Here is a 15722-nt window from a genome sequence, read left to right on the forward strand (position 1 = left end):
ATGTCTTTATCTCTAACCATTTTTACGGAAGAGGATTAGGGCAAATGAAGAAAGAAAAAATAAGGTTTGCAAGATTCTGACTTTATTCTCAGAATTCTGACTTTAATCTCAGAATTCTGACTTTAATCTCAGAATTCTGACTTTAAAGTGAGAATTCTGACTTTACTCAGAATTCTGACTTTAAAGTGAGAATTCTGACTTTGTGACGTTCGTGGAGCTATGAATTGTGGGGGGACCGTCAGCGTGTGGCGTGACTTGAAAGAAAGGGCATCATGTCGTCACCCAGCGACTTTTTGCGTGGCCGAGGAGTGTCGGAGGACATCCTTTCACTTTTGGAGGAGCAGAGGGTGAGTAAACAGTGCGTCATGTTTGTTTCATTTGGAGTTAACGTGCTCCATGAAGCTTGTAGCTCCGTTGCTAGTCCGAATGTCATGAATGGATGCACCCAGTTTACATTCGTGAATAAGTAGAACGTAACCAATTTAAATGGGTACGTTCCTGTGACGCCACACAACGTTGTTAAAAACAACACCACTCTCGACATCGAACCCCTTTGTGTGGATGACCGTGGCCGTCTGGAGCATCGTTGCAGCCTAATTGCCGTGAACTGAACACACTGATCACGCGGTCGTGTCGTAGGAAGTATGTGCACACCCACCTCTATTTACTTTTAGACTATTTACTGAATATGAGTATACTTGAGTTTGAACTAACGCAGTACCATGAGCGAGAACATTATTAAAAACTTTAACAAGCATACGGTCATGCAGTCATGTTTTCAAAATGTCCACCGTTGTTTTTTGTCAGATTGTAATTGTTGACTCTTTTCTTGTGCAGATAAAGTGACTGATGGAGGGTGCAACTCAAACAGTGGCTGGAAATCCAGATTTGGATGACTTGATCAAGCTATGTTTTAGACTTGGATTCAGTAATAAGGAAATACTTGCAATTTTAGCACATAATGCTGAAACTATTTTAAGTATTCTGACTCTGAAAAGGACATGCAAAAGACTTGGTCTTTTTCGAAGAAAGAACCAGTCAGACCTGGGAGACGTGTTGGCTTTTGTCCAGCACGAGATCATGACTAGTGGACAGATGCAAGGTTATCGGTGGCTTCATCTGCGTGCCATTCAAAAAGGATTTGTTGTGTCACAAGATACAATAAGACAAATTATACAATTTGTTGACCCTGTAGGTGTGGGAATAAGAAGAGCACGACGCCTAAGAAGGCGCCAATACAACTGTCGGGGGGCCAAATGCTCTTTGGCACCTGGATGGCTATGACAAATTAAAGCCCTACGGGATTGGCATCAATGGCTGTATTGATGGCTTTAGCCGGTATGTGTTATGGGCGGAAGCCTATACCACAAACAGTGACCCTAAGGTGGTTGCAAGTTATTTTATAAAAACAGTTTCACGCATTGGTGGGTGTCCAGAGAGGATCCGTGCAGACAGGGGCACAGAAAATGTTTGTGTCGAACAGATGCAGATGTTTTTGCGTAGAAACCACTCAGACAATTTTGCTGCGGAGAAAAGTTTCCTTTACGGAAGAAGTACAGCCAATCAGCGTATTGAAGGGTGGTGGTCCACCCTTCGCAAACAGTGCACAGTTTTGGATTAATTTATTTCAAACACTTCAAGATGATGGCCACTTTTCAGGAGAGTTTCTGGATAAAAGTCTTATCCGGTTCTGCTTTCTCAACCTTGTGCAGGTAGAATAATTTTTCTGGACAAATTGTTTTTGGACGAATGAAAATATAAGACTTAACTATGCTGCTTTGTGTTCAGGATGAGCTGGATGAAGTTGTGAACACGTGGAACGCACACAAAATAAGACCAAGATTGCACCATGATACAGCTTCAGGTCGACCAGTCGTCATGTATTCATTCCCTGCGATGCACAGTGCCGAGGATCAATTAAAACCTGTTGGAACGGAAGAGGTCACTGCATGTATGGAAGAGTGCATTACAAAAGGCAATTTTCCTTGTGATGAAACTGTATTTGAACTGTGTTGTTTGCTTATACAATACAATACAATACAATACATTCTGATTTATATAGCGCTTTCACAACAGCGGCTTATGGAGGAAAATGAATGGCACGCGCCATCAGATCCATTGGATGCAAGTGACTTGTATGTTAAGTTGAGAGAGGAATTACTGAAGTCTATTTGACATACAGTATGTACTGATGCAATTTTGGGAAAATGAAGCTTCAAATTTGCTCCATAAACCAGTTGTTGTTTTTTGACTTCTCTAAATTGCGCTCTTTTCAGCAGTGGGCTGGAGGTACACGGACTTGCCCTTTCTGAAACCTTTATTTTAAACAACAGTGCCATGGCTCCAGCATGTCCCGTGACCCTGGAGGATATGTGGGTCAAAAGTGGATGGATGTCTTATTGTTAATATTGATAGAAAACATCTCCACACTTTTTCTGATCCGCTTTATCCTCACAAGGGTCACGAGATATGCTGTGCAGCCTGTCCCAGCAGTTGTTGGGCAGTAGGAGGGGGGGGGCACCCTGAACCGGTTGCCAGCAAATCGCAGTGCGCACCTCTGCACTGTGAGGCCGACGTGCCTCACAGCCATTAGGAAATATATGTAAAATGTTATTAAACCATTCACCGTTGCACACAAGTATATTAACCGTCAATATTCATGTGTAGACAGAAAAACATAGTGAATGAAGAGTAAGTTTATTGAACACAATAAATTCTTACTTTTAATGATAGAAGCATGGACCTAAATAATACAGTACAGCTGTTGAAACAACCATCCAATGGTTATGTATAACTTCTTTGCCTTTTTGTATACAAAACCCCAGAACTGTATATTACTGTAATATAACACCAAATGCAAGTTATTTCTATATACAGTAACTATAAAAACGGCAAACAATGCAACATTTGTTTCTACAAACTTATTGTAAACAGTGAACACAATAATGTACCCAAGCCATGTAGTGCTGATGCAACCTACGATGGCTTATTAACATAGTTACGGGTAAGAAAAAGCTAAACGATGTCCATCGCCCAGACATTACTTTCAAGAACAGCATTGAATTCCGATCGGAAATCTGGAAAATTTTCATAGCTGTCAGCAATATGCAGAACCTTTCCACATGTGTGACCCACCGGCCTTCTACTAAACTCAGTCATTTCCTGGAACTCCACAAGAATGGCGTTGGTTACAACAAGATCAGATCCAGTGCAAAACCGGAGAAACTTCTGAAGCTTGAATTCATCCAACTCTCTGATGAACCTTTTCAGATGGTTTATCACTTCCTTCTGCTTTGGGGTTAAATCAGTTGCAAATTTCAGCAGTTGGCAGACTTTTTGAGGTAGGTTGCAAGTCCGAGCACAACTTGTTCAGTGCTTCAAGACTGATGGAAACACGGTGAAGAGTAACCTCCCTCCAGCAGTCAATCACAAACATGGGCTTTTGGATAAGCTCTTTGTGTGCTATTTCCTGCAGTATTGTGGGAAAGGTTTCAGCAGAGATTCTTTTTCTACACCCGTAGCTGTCAAGAACTTCCACAAGATCATCTAGGTCCACTTCTGAAAAGTCCTTCATTGCTTCCATCAAAACTTCACGTTCTTGGCTGCTCACAAACTGCAGAAAATGGGTTTTTAGATCACTATAGACACAGTTGAAAAGCACCTGCTCGAGGAAAGGAAATGCAAGTTTGTTTGGGAAGTAGCAACAATCTTGGTATCCCTTTAAAAGAATTCTCCCAACTGCTTTCCACTTTTCTGCAGGAAAATCATGGCGTATGAATGGTACTTTAATTGATGTACCAAGGGTGCATCGGTCATAGAATTCCTGCCAGAAGCAGCTGAGAACATCCCGCAGTACTCCAGATCCAACACCTGCTTCTTCTGTATTATCTGGGAGTATGCGTTTCACATTGAGTGATTTGTTTAAGATTGCATTTTCAGAGAATGCTATGATCATATCATTCAATGTGTCAGTGTATTGGACAGTTATTGTCATCACATCTTGTGGATCTGGTGGACCATCATAGATAAGCGTGATGTCTGCATCTCCCTCCGTGTTGTATGTGGGGCCAAAAGTAATTTCTGAATCAACAGAAACGTCGAATGCCGTGTAGATTTCATTTGAATCGACAGAGACCTCTTCAATTTCAGAGTTGTAGTCACTGGCAGCGTGTGACACAACCAATACTTCTTTGGACGCTGTGCTGCCATCATGGTGGTCGTCCTTTGGCCTTGTTGCAATGTAAAAGCGCAACAACGTGAGCTTTGCAGCCTCATACATATTGCCGATGGATTGGCAGGTTTCATCAGTTAGGAGGTTTTGTTTGAAATCCCACACATCAAACTGAAAGTCCAATTCAGATCCTTTAGGAGAAATTCCATCGGGGAAAAATAGTTTCTTTCCTTCCTTGAGAATTTCTTTCAACCCAGCTTCTGTGGACATTTGAAATTTTCTGGTACCCCCTCCCTGCTTCTCCCTCACCTGTTGGGTTATTTTTCCATCATTGTGTATCCATCCAATTGCAACATTTCTCGTTGTTTTCTGCCTCTTCGTCTGTCTTGCTTGTTGTGTCTTTGAGGAAGTGTCTTCTTTCCCGCTTTCTTTCCTGATTTTCATTTTTTCACGTAATTTTTCCAAAAGTCAATTTTTTCTTTTGGATGGGAGCTGTTGAGTCTTGCAAAAATTGAAGAGTGCTATACGGTCTCCATAGCACGGGACATAATTGGCAAGGGTGGCATCGTCCATCAGTGCTATGACATCACTGTCAATCTGCACAACAAGACAAATAGAAAAAATATACACTCAATCACCGTAACACATAATCGCTTAATTTTAAAGTATGAAGCACAAATGTAATACTAATCTCTACAATTGTAAACCAAATACACAGGCAAACATGTTGCAACTCTTCAATGTTGAAAACCGTTAAGAATGTACAAAGATACATTTATGCTTGAAAATTACTCTATAACCTATTTGTATTAGAATATGCAACTATGATAATAAATTCCCTATTCAGACAGCAATTCATCAACTGTTGACTTCATTTATGCGTGCGTGTGCACATACTTCAAATGATGTAGCCTTGAATTGCGGCACGTCACTACAGTATTTGCTACGACACGACCACAGGTGTGTTCAGTTCACGGCAATTAGGCTGCAACGATGCTCCAGACGGCCACTGCCATCCAAACAAAAGGGTTCGATGTCGAGAGTGGTGTTGTTTTTAACAAAGTTGTGTGGCGTCACAGGAACGTACCTATTTAAATTGGTTACGTTCTACTTATTCACGAAATTCGTGATGGGTCCAGCAACACCGATGCATTGACACATGCGCCGGGCTCACAGGGCAAACCACGTGTCGATGCATGTGCTGGCTCATTACGTCACGTGATTGACACGTGAACTGCGTTGACACAGTCCAGGCTTCTAATTGACACACCGGCTGCGTTGACACAGTCCAGGCTGCTAATTGACACATCGACTGTGTTGACACAGTCCAGGCTGCTAATTGACACATCGGCTGCGTTGACACAGTCGAGGCTGCTAATTGACACGTGAACTGCACCGGTGCAGTTTAGACTGCATCGGCTGCTTGGCACAGTACAGGCTGCGCCACTTAGTCCAGGGGCGTCGACTCAGTGCAGAGGGCGTTGACGCAGCAAAAGCCCGCCACACAGTGTTTATAAGGAACACCTGCCGAAACAAGCCAGACCTCACTCACGCTCGCTTGTCGAAGCTCGTGTCAGTGCAGACTTCGTGTTCGTGCCTTGCCTTCCTTGCCGATTATGGAGCAGAGACGCAAATCATCCGCCGCGTGGGACCATTTTGATGTCCCGGAGAATAAGGTATTATTTATTTATTTATTCAAATCGCCTTCTGTCGCCGAGAGCCTCTCGACGAGAGGCACTCGCCGAGTGCCTCTCAGATTATTGACATGTGTTGTACCATTCTAATCCGAATACATTTCAAGGTAACTCTTAGTTACTTCTTATTCACATTTCATTACAGGTGAAATGTCGAATTTGCCGGGTCGAATTGTCATACACCAACAGAAGCACCTCCACCATGCTGAGGCATTATCGGGCCAAGCATGAGAATGAAGTTCGCGATACACCCGGTATTACGCCAGGTATACAAACGTTCACTCATCTTTTCACGGTTGCTATGTTGATGATTAATTGACAATCAGTAATTATTATTGGTTGACTCTCCACTCCATGTTTGACAATCAAGGTTCCAGGAAGCAGCTGTACTGGAAGGACAACACACTTCTTTCCCAGACCTCTCCCACCTCGCAAAGGAGTTCCTTTGTACGCCAGCCACATCCGTCCCTTGTGAGCGTGTGTTCTCCACAGCAGGAGAAATCGCTTGTAAAAGACGCAACAGGCTGAAGTTTAAAACATTGGAGCATCTTATTTTTCTCAATAAAAATGTGAAATCAAAGCCCACAAGCATCCTCATTCAAATGATCTTCACATTATTTGAACATTGAATGTTGCAAAATGAATGCATGGATGTGAATGATATTGTATACACTTCATCAAATCGATGAATGACCTTATGAAAATGTCTTGGAACAGTTGTAGATGCAAAACCGTGCTGGCAGCTACATAATAAAGAAAAATATCCCAAACCATAGGGATCCTCCCAAAACTAAGGATGTGCTGAATAAGAAATCCTTGTACACACTTTTATTACTTCCATATTTGACCTATTGTGTGGAAATATGGGGAAATGCCAGTAAAACAGTTTTAAAACTACAATACAAAGCAATCAGAGCAATCACTGGCTCCAAATAGACGGAACCCACAAATCCACTGTTTATCAAATTAATGAAATCTCATGACCTGGTTGACTTCAAAATCGCCCAATTAATGTACAAAGCACACAATAACCTCCTTTGCCAAAACATCCAGAAGCTTTTTAAAATTCGAGAAAGTTGTCATAATTTAAGGGGTACTAACCTATACAGAAAAATCCAAAACACGAACAAACATCACGCAAAGGAGTGTATCTGTAATAGGTGTAAATCTGTGGAATGATTCTGAAACGGACCAGTAAAATGAGTAACTCTCTTGCTGAGATTAAAAATGAATTTGAGAGACAACTACACAAATCAGAATTAAGCTAATAAATTCGATACACCCATGAAATATAGCAATACATCAGGAATACATTGATGAGATTATTTAATATATTAATGAAATGTAGCATCCATTATGAATATGAGAAAATCGACATATACTTGTGCTCCAATGAGTATGTACTGTATATACAAACCTAAAGTTGTAAAAATGTATAAGTACAGCATACATAAGGGTAAAAGCATTTGTTGATATGTAGACTTTCTTTTCTATTTTGAAAAATGATCAATTCATATATAAGAAGGGGTAGGACTCTAGGGTTTTTTAACTTCTTTCTACTCCTTTGAACACATATTTGTGATGATGACTATTTTCTTTTCCTTTTTTTATATCTTACCTTCACTTTTTGCCAATTTATTACCGATTTGTATATTTTATATGTTCAATATACAAAAAAATATCAGTCAGTAAAGTCTGTTGAGTGGGTTGGATGCAGGGATCTTGAAGGTCCAGCAGGTGGCAGTGGTCAGTGACACAGTATCAGCACAGTATCAACACAGTGTGTCAGTGTGTCGACACGCCTCATGAGGCCTCATGGACCCATCACTACCACGAATGTAAACTGGGTGCATCCATTCATGACATTCGGACTAGCAACGGAGCTACAAGCTTCATGGAGCACGTTAACTCCAAATGAAACAAACACGACGCACTGTTTACTCACCCTCTGCTCCTCCAAAAGTGAAAGGATGTCCTCCGACACTCCTCGGCCACACAAAAAGTCGCCGGGTGACGACATGATGTCCGTTCTTTCTAGTCACGCTACACGCTGACGGTCCCCCCACAATTCATAGCTCCACGAACGTCACAAAGTCAGAATTCTGACTTTAAAGTCAGAATTCTGAGATTAAAGTCAGAATTCTGAGATTAAAGTCAGAATTCTCACTTTAAATGTCGGAGGACATCCTTTCACTTTTGGAGGAGTCTCATACAATCTATGAATCCCGTCACAACAACAAGTACAATTTTTTGCATGGGCAAATGAGAGCAGACAAACTGCCAACGCAAAAAAGTACAAATGTATTAGCTCAGCAAAATACATGTGTACGCCAAGCTCAGCTGAACCAGCCATCTGTTCGGGCTAGCTTTCGGTTTGCTCAACTGATAGCAAGCAGCGGTAACGAGAGTTTGTCAAGAAATGCATGAATGCTGTCGCGGAGGTGGTGTGTCCCGAGAAGAAAGACGTCTTTAATACCGCGAGTGTATCAAATAAGTTATTTGATTTTGTGTGGGTTTTTGGGAAACAATATATTTTCACGGCTAGGTACTCTTGCAGTCACATTTTTGCTGTTACAAACTGACCCCGGCCCTCCATCAAAGAAGCGAAAAGTTATGTGACCTTCACAGGAAAAAGTTTGGGGACCACTGGATTAGAGTTTCGAACCCCTTGTCCGAGGACCGCTAAATCACTAAGGAATCTATTGAACTCTCTCCTAAAATACCCACATTGATGGATTAACTCTGGCGCTTTAAGAGGGGCGGGCCTGCCACTGACAGGTAAGAGTGAGCGCTACGTGTAAAGAGCGCCATCACAGTTAGTTTCAATCACGTTTTTTTTTGCGTTAGCGATCGGCAGTTTAGATAACAGTGGTGTCTTTTATTTAGTTATTTTTGCACAGTCGTCACGTTTGTGCGGTCGCACTATAATGTTTGTTTGAACCAAGTAATTTGCGTTACAGCTGTCGGCAGTTCACTTCCGGGTTTGGCCGCTGGGTTTTGGAGTCCTTTTGCTTCGATGTTTGCTGAATGCTTTCTCGTGTTTGGAATAATGAATAATCGACATCGATTATACATACAGGTAGTTTAAAAGTCATGCTTGATTTAATTATTTATCATTATTATTATTATTGTGAAGTTGAATCTATTAATTAATGTATTAATTATTTATTAATTAATGTTATTATTACTATTCATGTTATTATTATTATTATTATTAATAATTAATGTTGTGTTAGTGGTAGTGGTAATAATAGTAGTACTCGGAGATTTTTTAGAGATTCAGCCATCTCGCTACCTCTGTGTCCCGCGTCTGAGACGCATCATTTTTCCACGGGACGCACAGTTCCAAACAATGTGCGTTTTGGGGACGCAAGGAAATTTCTTAGTCAAAACAAACAAAAAAACTACGGCAAGCCTGAGGATTTCACGGTAACAATCGTTACCAGTAGCGTGTCGTTTCCGTGGCGTCATTTTAACGGCGTCACGGTTATGTTTCAGTCTGGCCAGCAGGTGGCATCAGCGGGCTTTTGGTGCACACCTGCTGCCAATCTATGATTAGTCTCAGTCTGTATTTAAGGAGCCCTCTGACATGCACATATCGCTGGAGTATTGCATTTCGCCTTGCTACTTCCTTGCTCGTTGACTGCTACCGCTACAGACCTCGTCGTGTTTTGCTTTTTGAACTCTCGGTGCTCAGTATTTTGTAAGTATGGTTCTTTGTTTGAGATTTGGCTCTCGCTTGCGTGTAGTGGTTACATTGTTTTTTGTTTGCCTTCGCGATTCTTATTTTCCACCTTGCCTTTTGTGCAAGCGCTTTTTGTTATTCGTTTTTGTGCCCTCTGGTCCTTGTTTTGACCAGCACTTTATGTTACTACTTTGTCGGTGCGAATTTTTGTATATTAAACCCTTTTGCTACGGAGACCTTATTTGGTGTCTGCATTTCGGGGATCCACTTCCTTATTTTTTGTTGTGCACGAAGCAATTATCCTATCGCTTCGCGCACAACGTGACAGAATACTCCAGCCAACATGGATCCCGCAGACCTCAACAAGATTATGACCGCCTTGACCAGCCAAGGACAACTGGTGGGTCAGCAGGAACAAGCGCTCGCGGAACTCCGGGGCACGGTCTCCCTGCTGGCCCATCGACTCGAAATTTTGGATTCACCGGTGGAGCGGGAACCCGATATCCCACACCCACCGCGTTATGGTGGAGAACTTGGGCTTGGTGAACAATTTCTTCACCAATGCTCGTTGGTATTTGACCAACAACCTTACAGCTATGCCAAGGATAAAACCAAGGTGGCGTTCATAATGAGTCTTTTGACTGGTCAGGCGGCGTCATGGGCGTTGGAAGTGAGCAATGCTAAACCCGGCCTTCGGTCTTCCTTCCCTGATTTTGTGGCAGAGTTTCGGCGCGTCTTCCACCATCCAGTGATGGGAAGAGAGGCCAAAGGTCGGTTACTAGAGTATCGGCAAGGAAAGCAATCAGTGGCCGAATACTCTATTTCATTTCGCATTTTGGCAGCCCGTAGCGGTTACGGGGACCGCGCGCTGAGTGGTTTGTTTCGCCGCGGGTTAAGTGTTGCTTTAAAGGATGAACTGGCTACCCGCGATGATAGCACCAACCTGGAGGAGCTCGTCATGGACAACCGCTTGCGGGAGCGTGAGAGGGAACGCATGCACGAACAAGGAACTACCCGTTTTCAACCCCGACGTGCGGGTAGTCGGCCGGCTGAACACGAGTCCAGGCGACCATCCGGACCCGAGCGTCATTCGAGTTCCAGCCCAGCCGACGCAGAGGAGGAGCCCCTGCAGCTGGTAGGAGGACGTGTGGGTCTTGAGGAGTCCAGGGCAGGACGTCCCAAGAGACTCGAGTTGGACGGTACTCTTTATGGTCTATCACTGACTCTTCCGGTTCGGGCATTGGTAGATTCGGGGGCGGACGACTGTTTCATGGACACCGAAATAGCTAACAAACTGGGTTGTCCGGTAGAGGAGTTAAATGAGGTCAAGAGGGTTCACGATCTTGATGGGCGACTCCTGGCGGAAGTTAAACAGATCACAGGGCCTATAATGTTGAGGATATCGGGCAATCGTGTCAAACATCGGAGTTTTTTTCTGATGCGGTCCCGATCTGTACCATTAATCCTGGGGTTACCCTGGCTAAGAACCCATAATCCAGTCATCTCATGGGAACGCCCCACAATTGAGAATTGGAGTCCGTTTTGCTATGCTCACTGTTTGCAGTCTGCGGCGGGGGGTAGAGGGATTCCTCGTAACGACCCGCCGGAATCTTTTAGATAAAGTTCCGAGCATCTATCATGATTTGCGACAAGTGTTAAGTAAGGACCGTGCTCAGTCTTTGCCGCCTCACCGGCTGTACGATTGTGCCATCGACTTACTCGCTAATACCCCCCTCCCAGGTTCTCGTTTGTATCAAGTTTCCCACAAGGAACAAGAAGCATTGAGGGAGTACATTGACGGCTCCCTCGCCGTTGGCCTTATTAGACCATCTAGATCTCCTTTGGGGGCAGGATTCTTTTTTATAGAAAAGAAAGACAAGTCATTACGTCCGTGTGTAGACTATCGGGGACTTAATGAAATCACCATAAAGAATAAATATCCACTTCCGCTATTAGATTCCGCGTTTGCCCCTCTCCAATCTGCAACCATCTTCACAAAACTTGATCTACGTAGTGCCTACCATTTAGTCCGCATACGAGAGGGGGATGAATGGAAAACTGCATTCAAGACCCGACTGGGACATTTTGAGTATTTGGTCATGCCCTTCGGGTTGACCAACGCACCCGCAGTCTTTCAGAGTCTTATTAATGACGTTTTGAGACATTTACTGAACGTGTTTTGCTTTGTTTATCTGGATGACATATTGATTTTTTCTCGTACGCTTAACGAGCACCAACACCACGTCAGGCTAGTCTTGCAGCGTCTCTTGGAGAATCGACTCTTCGTCAAAGCAGAGAAATGCAAGTTTCATGTGGAGTCAGTTTCGTTTCTTGGTTTCGTCATAGAGAAGGGTCAGCTGAGAGCGGATTCCGCCAAGACTAAGGCGGTGGTAGAGTGGCCTACACCCACCACTAGGAAACGGCTACAACGTTCCTTGGGTTTTGCCAATTTCTACCGACGATTCATCAGGAACTATAGCCAGAGAGCCCTTCCGTTAACCCGGTTGACATCAGTCAAGGTCCCCTTTAGGTGGGACTCGGATGCCGACAATGCGTTTAGCGAATTAAAGAAGGCTTTCACTAACCCCCCTGTTTTGCAACATCCTAACCCCGAAGTTCCTTTTGTGGTAGAGGTGGAGACTGGAGTGGGGGCGGTATTGTCGCAGAGTTCCCCAGTCGACCAGAGACTCCACCCTTGCGCCTTCTTCTCTCGTCGTCTCAGTCCCGCGGAGACCAACTATGATGTGGGAAATCGTGAATTACTGGCCGTCGTTTCAGCTCTACAAGAGTGGAGGCACTGGCTCGAGGGGACTAAGGAACCCTTCACTGTGTACACCGACCACAAGAACCTCGCATACATTCGCTCTGCCAAGAGACTGAACTCGCGTCAAGCCCGGTGGGCCCTACTACTTACGCGCTACAACTTTACACTCACCTATTGTCCAGGGTCCAAGAACATAAGACCAGATGCCCTGTTGCGTATCCATGACCCCGCTGAGAGGAGCAGTGAACCAGGTAGCATTCTTCCGGACCACTGCATCCTGGGGGCGCTGAGGTGGGAGATTGAGCGTAAGGTCCAAGACGGAACCCAAGCCCCGGCTGGCTGTCCTGCTGGTAAACTCTTTGTACCCCCACCTCTGCGTTCAGAGGTGTTGCAGTGGGGGCACTCGTCAAAGGTGGCTTGCCATCCTGGAATGAATCGGACCCGGCATCTTGTCTCTCAGCGGTTTTGGTGGCCGGAGCTGCGGAAGGACGTTCTGGATTTCGTCAAGGCCTGCTCCACCTGTGCCTGTAGTAAGGCCTCTCACCAGCCTCCGGCAGGGTTGCTTCAACCCCTTCCCGTTCCACCTCGACCCTGGTCCCACATCTCCATGGACTTTGTCACTGGCCTCCCTCCTTCCCGGGGAAAGTCCGTTATTCTTACCATTGTGGACCGCTTCTCTAAAACTGCTCATTTTGTTCCCTTGTCAAAGTTACCGTCTGCCTTGGAGACCGCTGACCTTCTCGTTCGCCATGTCTTCCGGCTCCATGGGATTCCCGTGGACATTGTGTCGGACCGGGGACCCCAATTTGTCTCCAGGGTGTGGAAGCGGTTCTGTCTAGCCCTGGGAGCCACGGCAAGTCTCTCGTCGGGCTACCACCCGCAATTCAACGGACAGACTGAGCGCATGAACCAGGACCTGGAGGCGGCTCTGCGTTGCGTGTGTCTCCATCGTCCCTCATCCTGGTCTGTTCACCTGCCCTGGATGGAATATGCCCATAACACTCTCGTCTCGTCAGCCACAGGTCGGTCTCCTTTCATGTCTGCCTATGGCTATCAGCCGCCGCTTTTTCCATCACAAGAAGGGCAGGTGGAAGTCCCGTCTGTGCAGCGTCATATGAGACGGGCTCATCGTATGTGGAAAGAGACCAGGGCCGCGTTGTCTCGCACCGCCTCCAGGAACCGGATGATCGCAGATCGTCGTCGTCGCCCGGCGCCGGCCTATCAGGTGGGCCAGGAAGTGTGGCTGTCGACGAGGGATCTGCGTCTGGCCGGCACATCGAGCAAGTTGGGGCCCCGCTTCACGGGACCGTTCGTGGTGGACTCGATCATCAGCCCCGTCTCCGTCAAGCTCCGGTTGCCGCCCACCATGAAGGTCCACCCAGTCTTCCACGTCTCCCTGCTTAAGCCGGTGGCCACCGGTCCCTTGGCTCCGCCTCCCACCTCGTCTCCTCCTCCACGGATTGTCGATGGTGACCCGGTGTACACGGTGCGGGAAATTTTGGACTCTCTGCGCAGGGATAAGGGGTTCCAGTACCTGGTCGACTGGGAGGGCTACGGCCCGGAGGATCGGCAATGGGTCCCCCGCTCCTGGATCTTGGACCCGTCCCTTCTCCGCGCTTTCCACGCTGCGCACCCATCGAAGCCGGGTGGTCCGCCAGGAGGCGTCCGTTGAGGGGGGGGGGGGTACTGTCACGGTTATGTTTCAGTCTGGCCAGCAGGTGGCATCAGCGGGCTTTTGGTGCACACCTGCTGCCAATCTATGATTAGTCTCAGTCTGTATTTAAGGAGCCCTCTGACATGCACATATAGCTGGAGTATTGTATTTCGCCTTCCACATTCCAAAAATATGCATGGCAGCCTGAATGAACACTCTAAATTGTCCCTAGGTGTGAGTGTGAGTGCGAATGGTTGTTCGTCTCTGTGTGCCCTGCGATTGGTTGGCAACCGATTCAGGGTTCCCCTGCCTACTGCCCGGAGACGGCTGGGATAGGCTCCAGCTCCCCCCGCGACCCTAGTGAGGATCAAGCGGTTAGGAAGATGAATGAATGAATGAATGAATACTTCCTTGCTCATTGACTGCTATCGCTACAAACCTCGTCGTGTTTCGCTTTTTGAACTCTCGGTGCTCAGTATTTTGTAAGTATGGTTCTTTGTTTGTGATTTGGCTCTCGCTTGCGTGTAGTGGTTACATTGTGTTTTGTTTGCCTTCGCGATTCTTATTTTCCACCTTGCCTTTTGTGCAAGCGCTTTTTGTTATTCGTTTTTGTGCCCTCTGGTCCTTGTTTTGACCAGCACTTTATGTTACTACTTTGTCGGTGCGAATTGTTGTATATTAAACCCTTTTGCTACGGAGACCTTGTTTGGTGTCTGCATTTCGGAGATCCACTTCCTTAGTTTTTATGTTGTGCACGAAGCAATTATCCTATCGCTTCGCGCACAACGTGACAAACGGTACCGAAAATAGTTTAACCATAAAAGTAACCGTACTTCAAATGACTGTGTGTGTGATCCACGCGATATCACTGCGCCTGCATGTGTGTTTGTGATGTGGTGTGTGTGTGTTTTTTCTAATTTACTTTCGTTTTGGTATTCAGTGTTGGTTCAACGAATGACGTTATGTGCGCATGCGGGTTGTTATTTTAGTCCGCAAACTGAGGAATCGCGCGGATGAAAGTTTGAGATGGCGACGAAAAAAACTCACTAAGGTCTACTAATTACGGCATATAAGAAATGGGAATGCAAGTCTGATTCTTCGTATGAATCGTCCAAAGGGCGTATCACGAAACTCACCTGGAATGTATGGTATGCACAGAACGCGAGAGCGAAATACGACGCGAGGCACGATTACGAGGCAAATTGGTCATTAGATTTGTAGGCTAATCTCTGTGAAAAAATATTATGAAACCGTATTGGTTATTCTATAATTTACTGGTTGTAGCATGGTAACTTTATGAATAAAACATTCGTCACAAAGTGTAGTAATGCTAATGTTAACTGTTGGTAGAACTCATGATGACGTGTGTTAAATTCATTCATTCATCTTCCTAACCGCTTGATCCTCACAAGGGTCGCGGGGGGTGCTGGAGCCTATCCCAGCTGTCTCCGGGCAGTAGGCGGGAGACACCCTGAATCGGTTGCCAGCCAATCGCAGGGCACACAGAGACGAACAACCATCCACGCTCACACTCACACCTAGGGACAATTTGGAGTGTTCAATCAGCCTGCCATGCATATTTTTGGAATGTGGTAGGAAACCGGAGCACCCGGAGAAAACCCATGCAGGCCCGGGGAGAACATGCAAACGCCACACAGGGAGGCCGGAGCTGGAATCGAACCCGAACCTCTGCACTGTGAAGTCGACGTGCTAACAACTGGACTACCGGGCCGCCCGTGTGTTAAATTCTTTCG

The 15722-nt window shown here is 45.5% G+C and overlaps 2 protein-coding genes and 1 long non-coding RNA gene across 6 annotated transcripts in view; 1 reads left to right on the forward strand and 2 right to left on the reverse strand.

The window, feature by feature from the left end:
* snap47 (synaptosome associated protein 47) overlaps positions 1-15722 on the reverse strand; it is a 415166-nt gene that overhangs the window by 217467 nt on the left and 181977 nt on the right. The gene's annotated exons all lie outside the window — the stretch shown is intronic.
* Positions 155-1831, forward strand: LOC127616790 (uncharacterized). The gene is made up of 3 exons (XR_007967173.1): positions 155-347; positions 838-1712; positions 1789-1831. It is a non-coding gene; the product is annotated as an uncharacterized LOC127616790 (long non-coding RNA).
* Positions 2558-8028, reverse strand: LOC127616723 (uncharacterized). 2 transcript variants are annotated; one of them, XM_052088519.1, is made up of 2 exons: positions 7811-8028; positions 2558-4768 (listed from the first exon to the last, which is right to left on the reverse strand). In XM_052088519.1, exon 2 carries the CDS (start codon positions 4613-4615, stop codon positions 3305-3307), a length of 1311 nt encoding a protein of 436 aa, XP_051944479.1. In that variant the 5' UTR covers positions 4616-4768; positions 7811-8028; the 3' UTR covers positions 2558-3304. The 2 variants fall into 2 exon arrangements, with proteins under 2 accessions (XP_051944479.1, XP_051944480.1); XM_052088520.1 differs by lacking the exon at positions 7811-8028 and adding an exon at positions 5069-5186.

The sequence above is a fragment of the Hippocampus zosterae genome, chromosome 15 (genome assembly GCF_025434085.1).
Source record: "Hippocampus zosterae strain Florida chromosome 15, ASM2543408v3, whole genome shotgun sequence".
NCBI lineage: Eukaryota > Metazoa > Chordata > Actinopteri > Syngnathiformes > Syngnathidae > Hippocampus > Hippocampus zosterae.

What these genes read in the sequence shown, in the direction of transcription:
- LOC127616723 (XM_052088519.1), bottom strand. Translation starts at nt 4,615, where the DNA reads ATGAAAATCAGGAAAGAAAGCGGGAAAGAAGACACTTCCTCAAAGACA.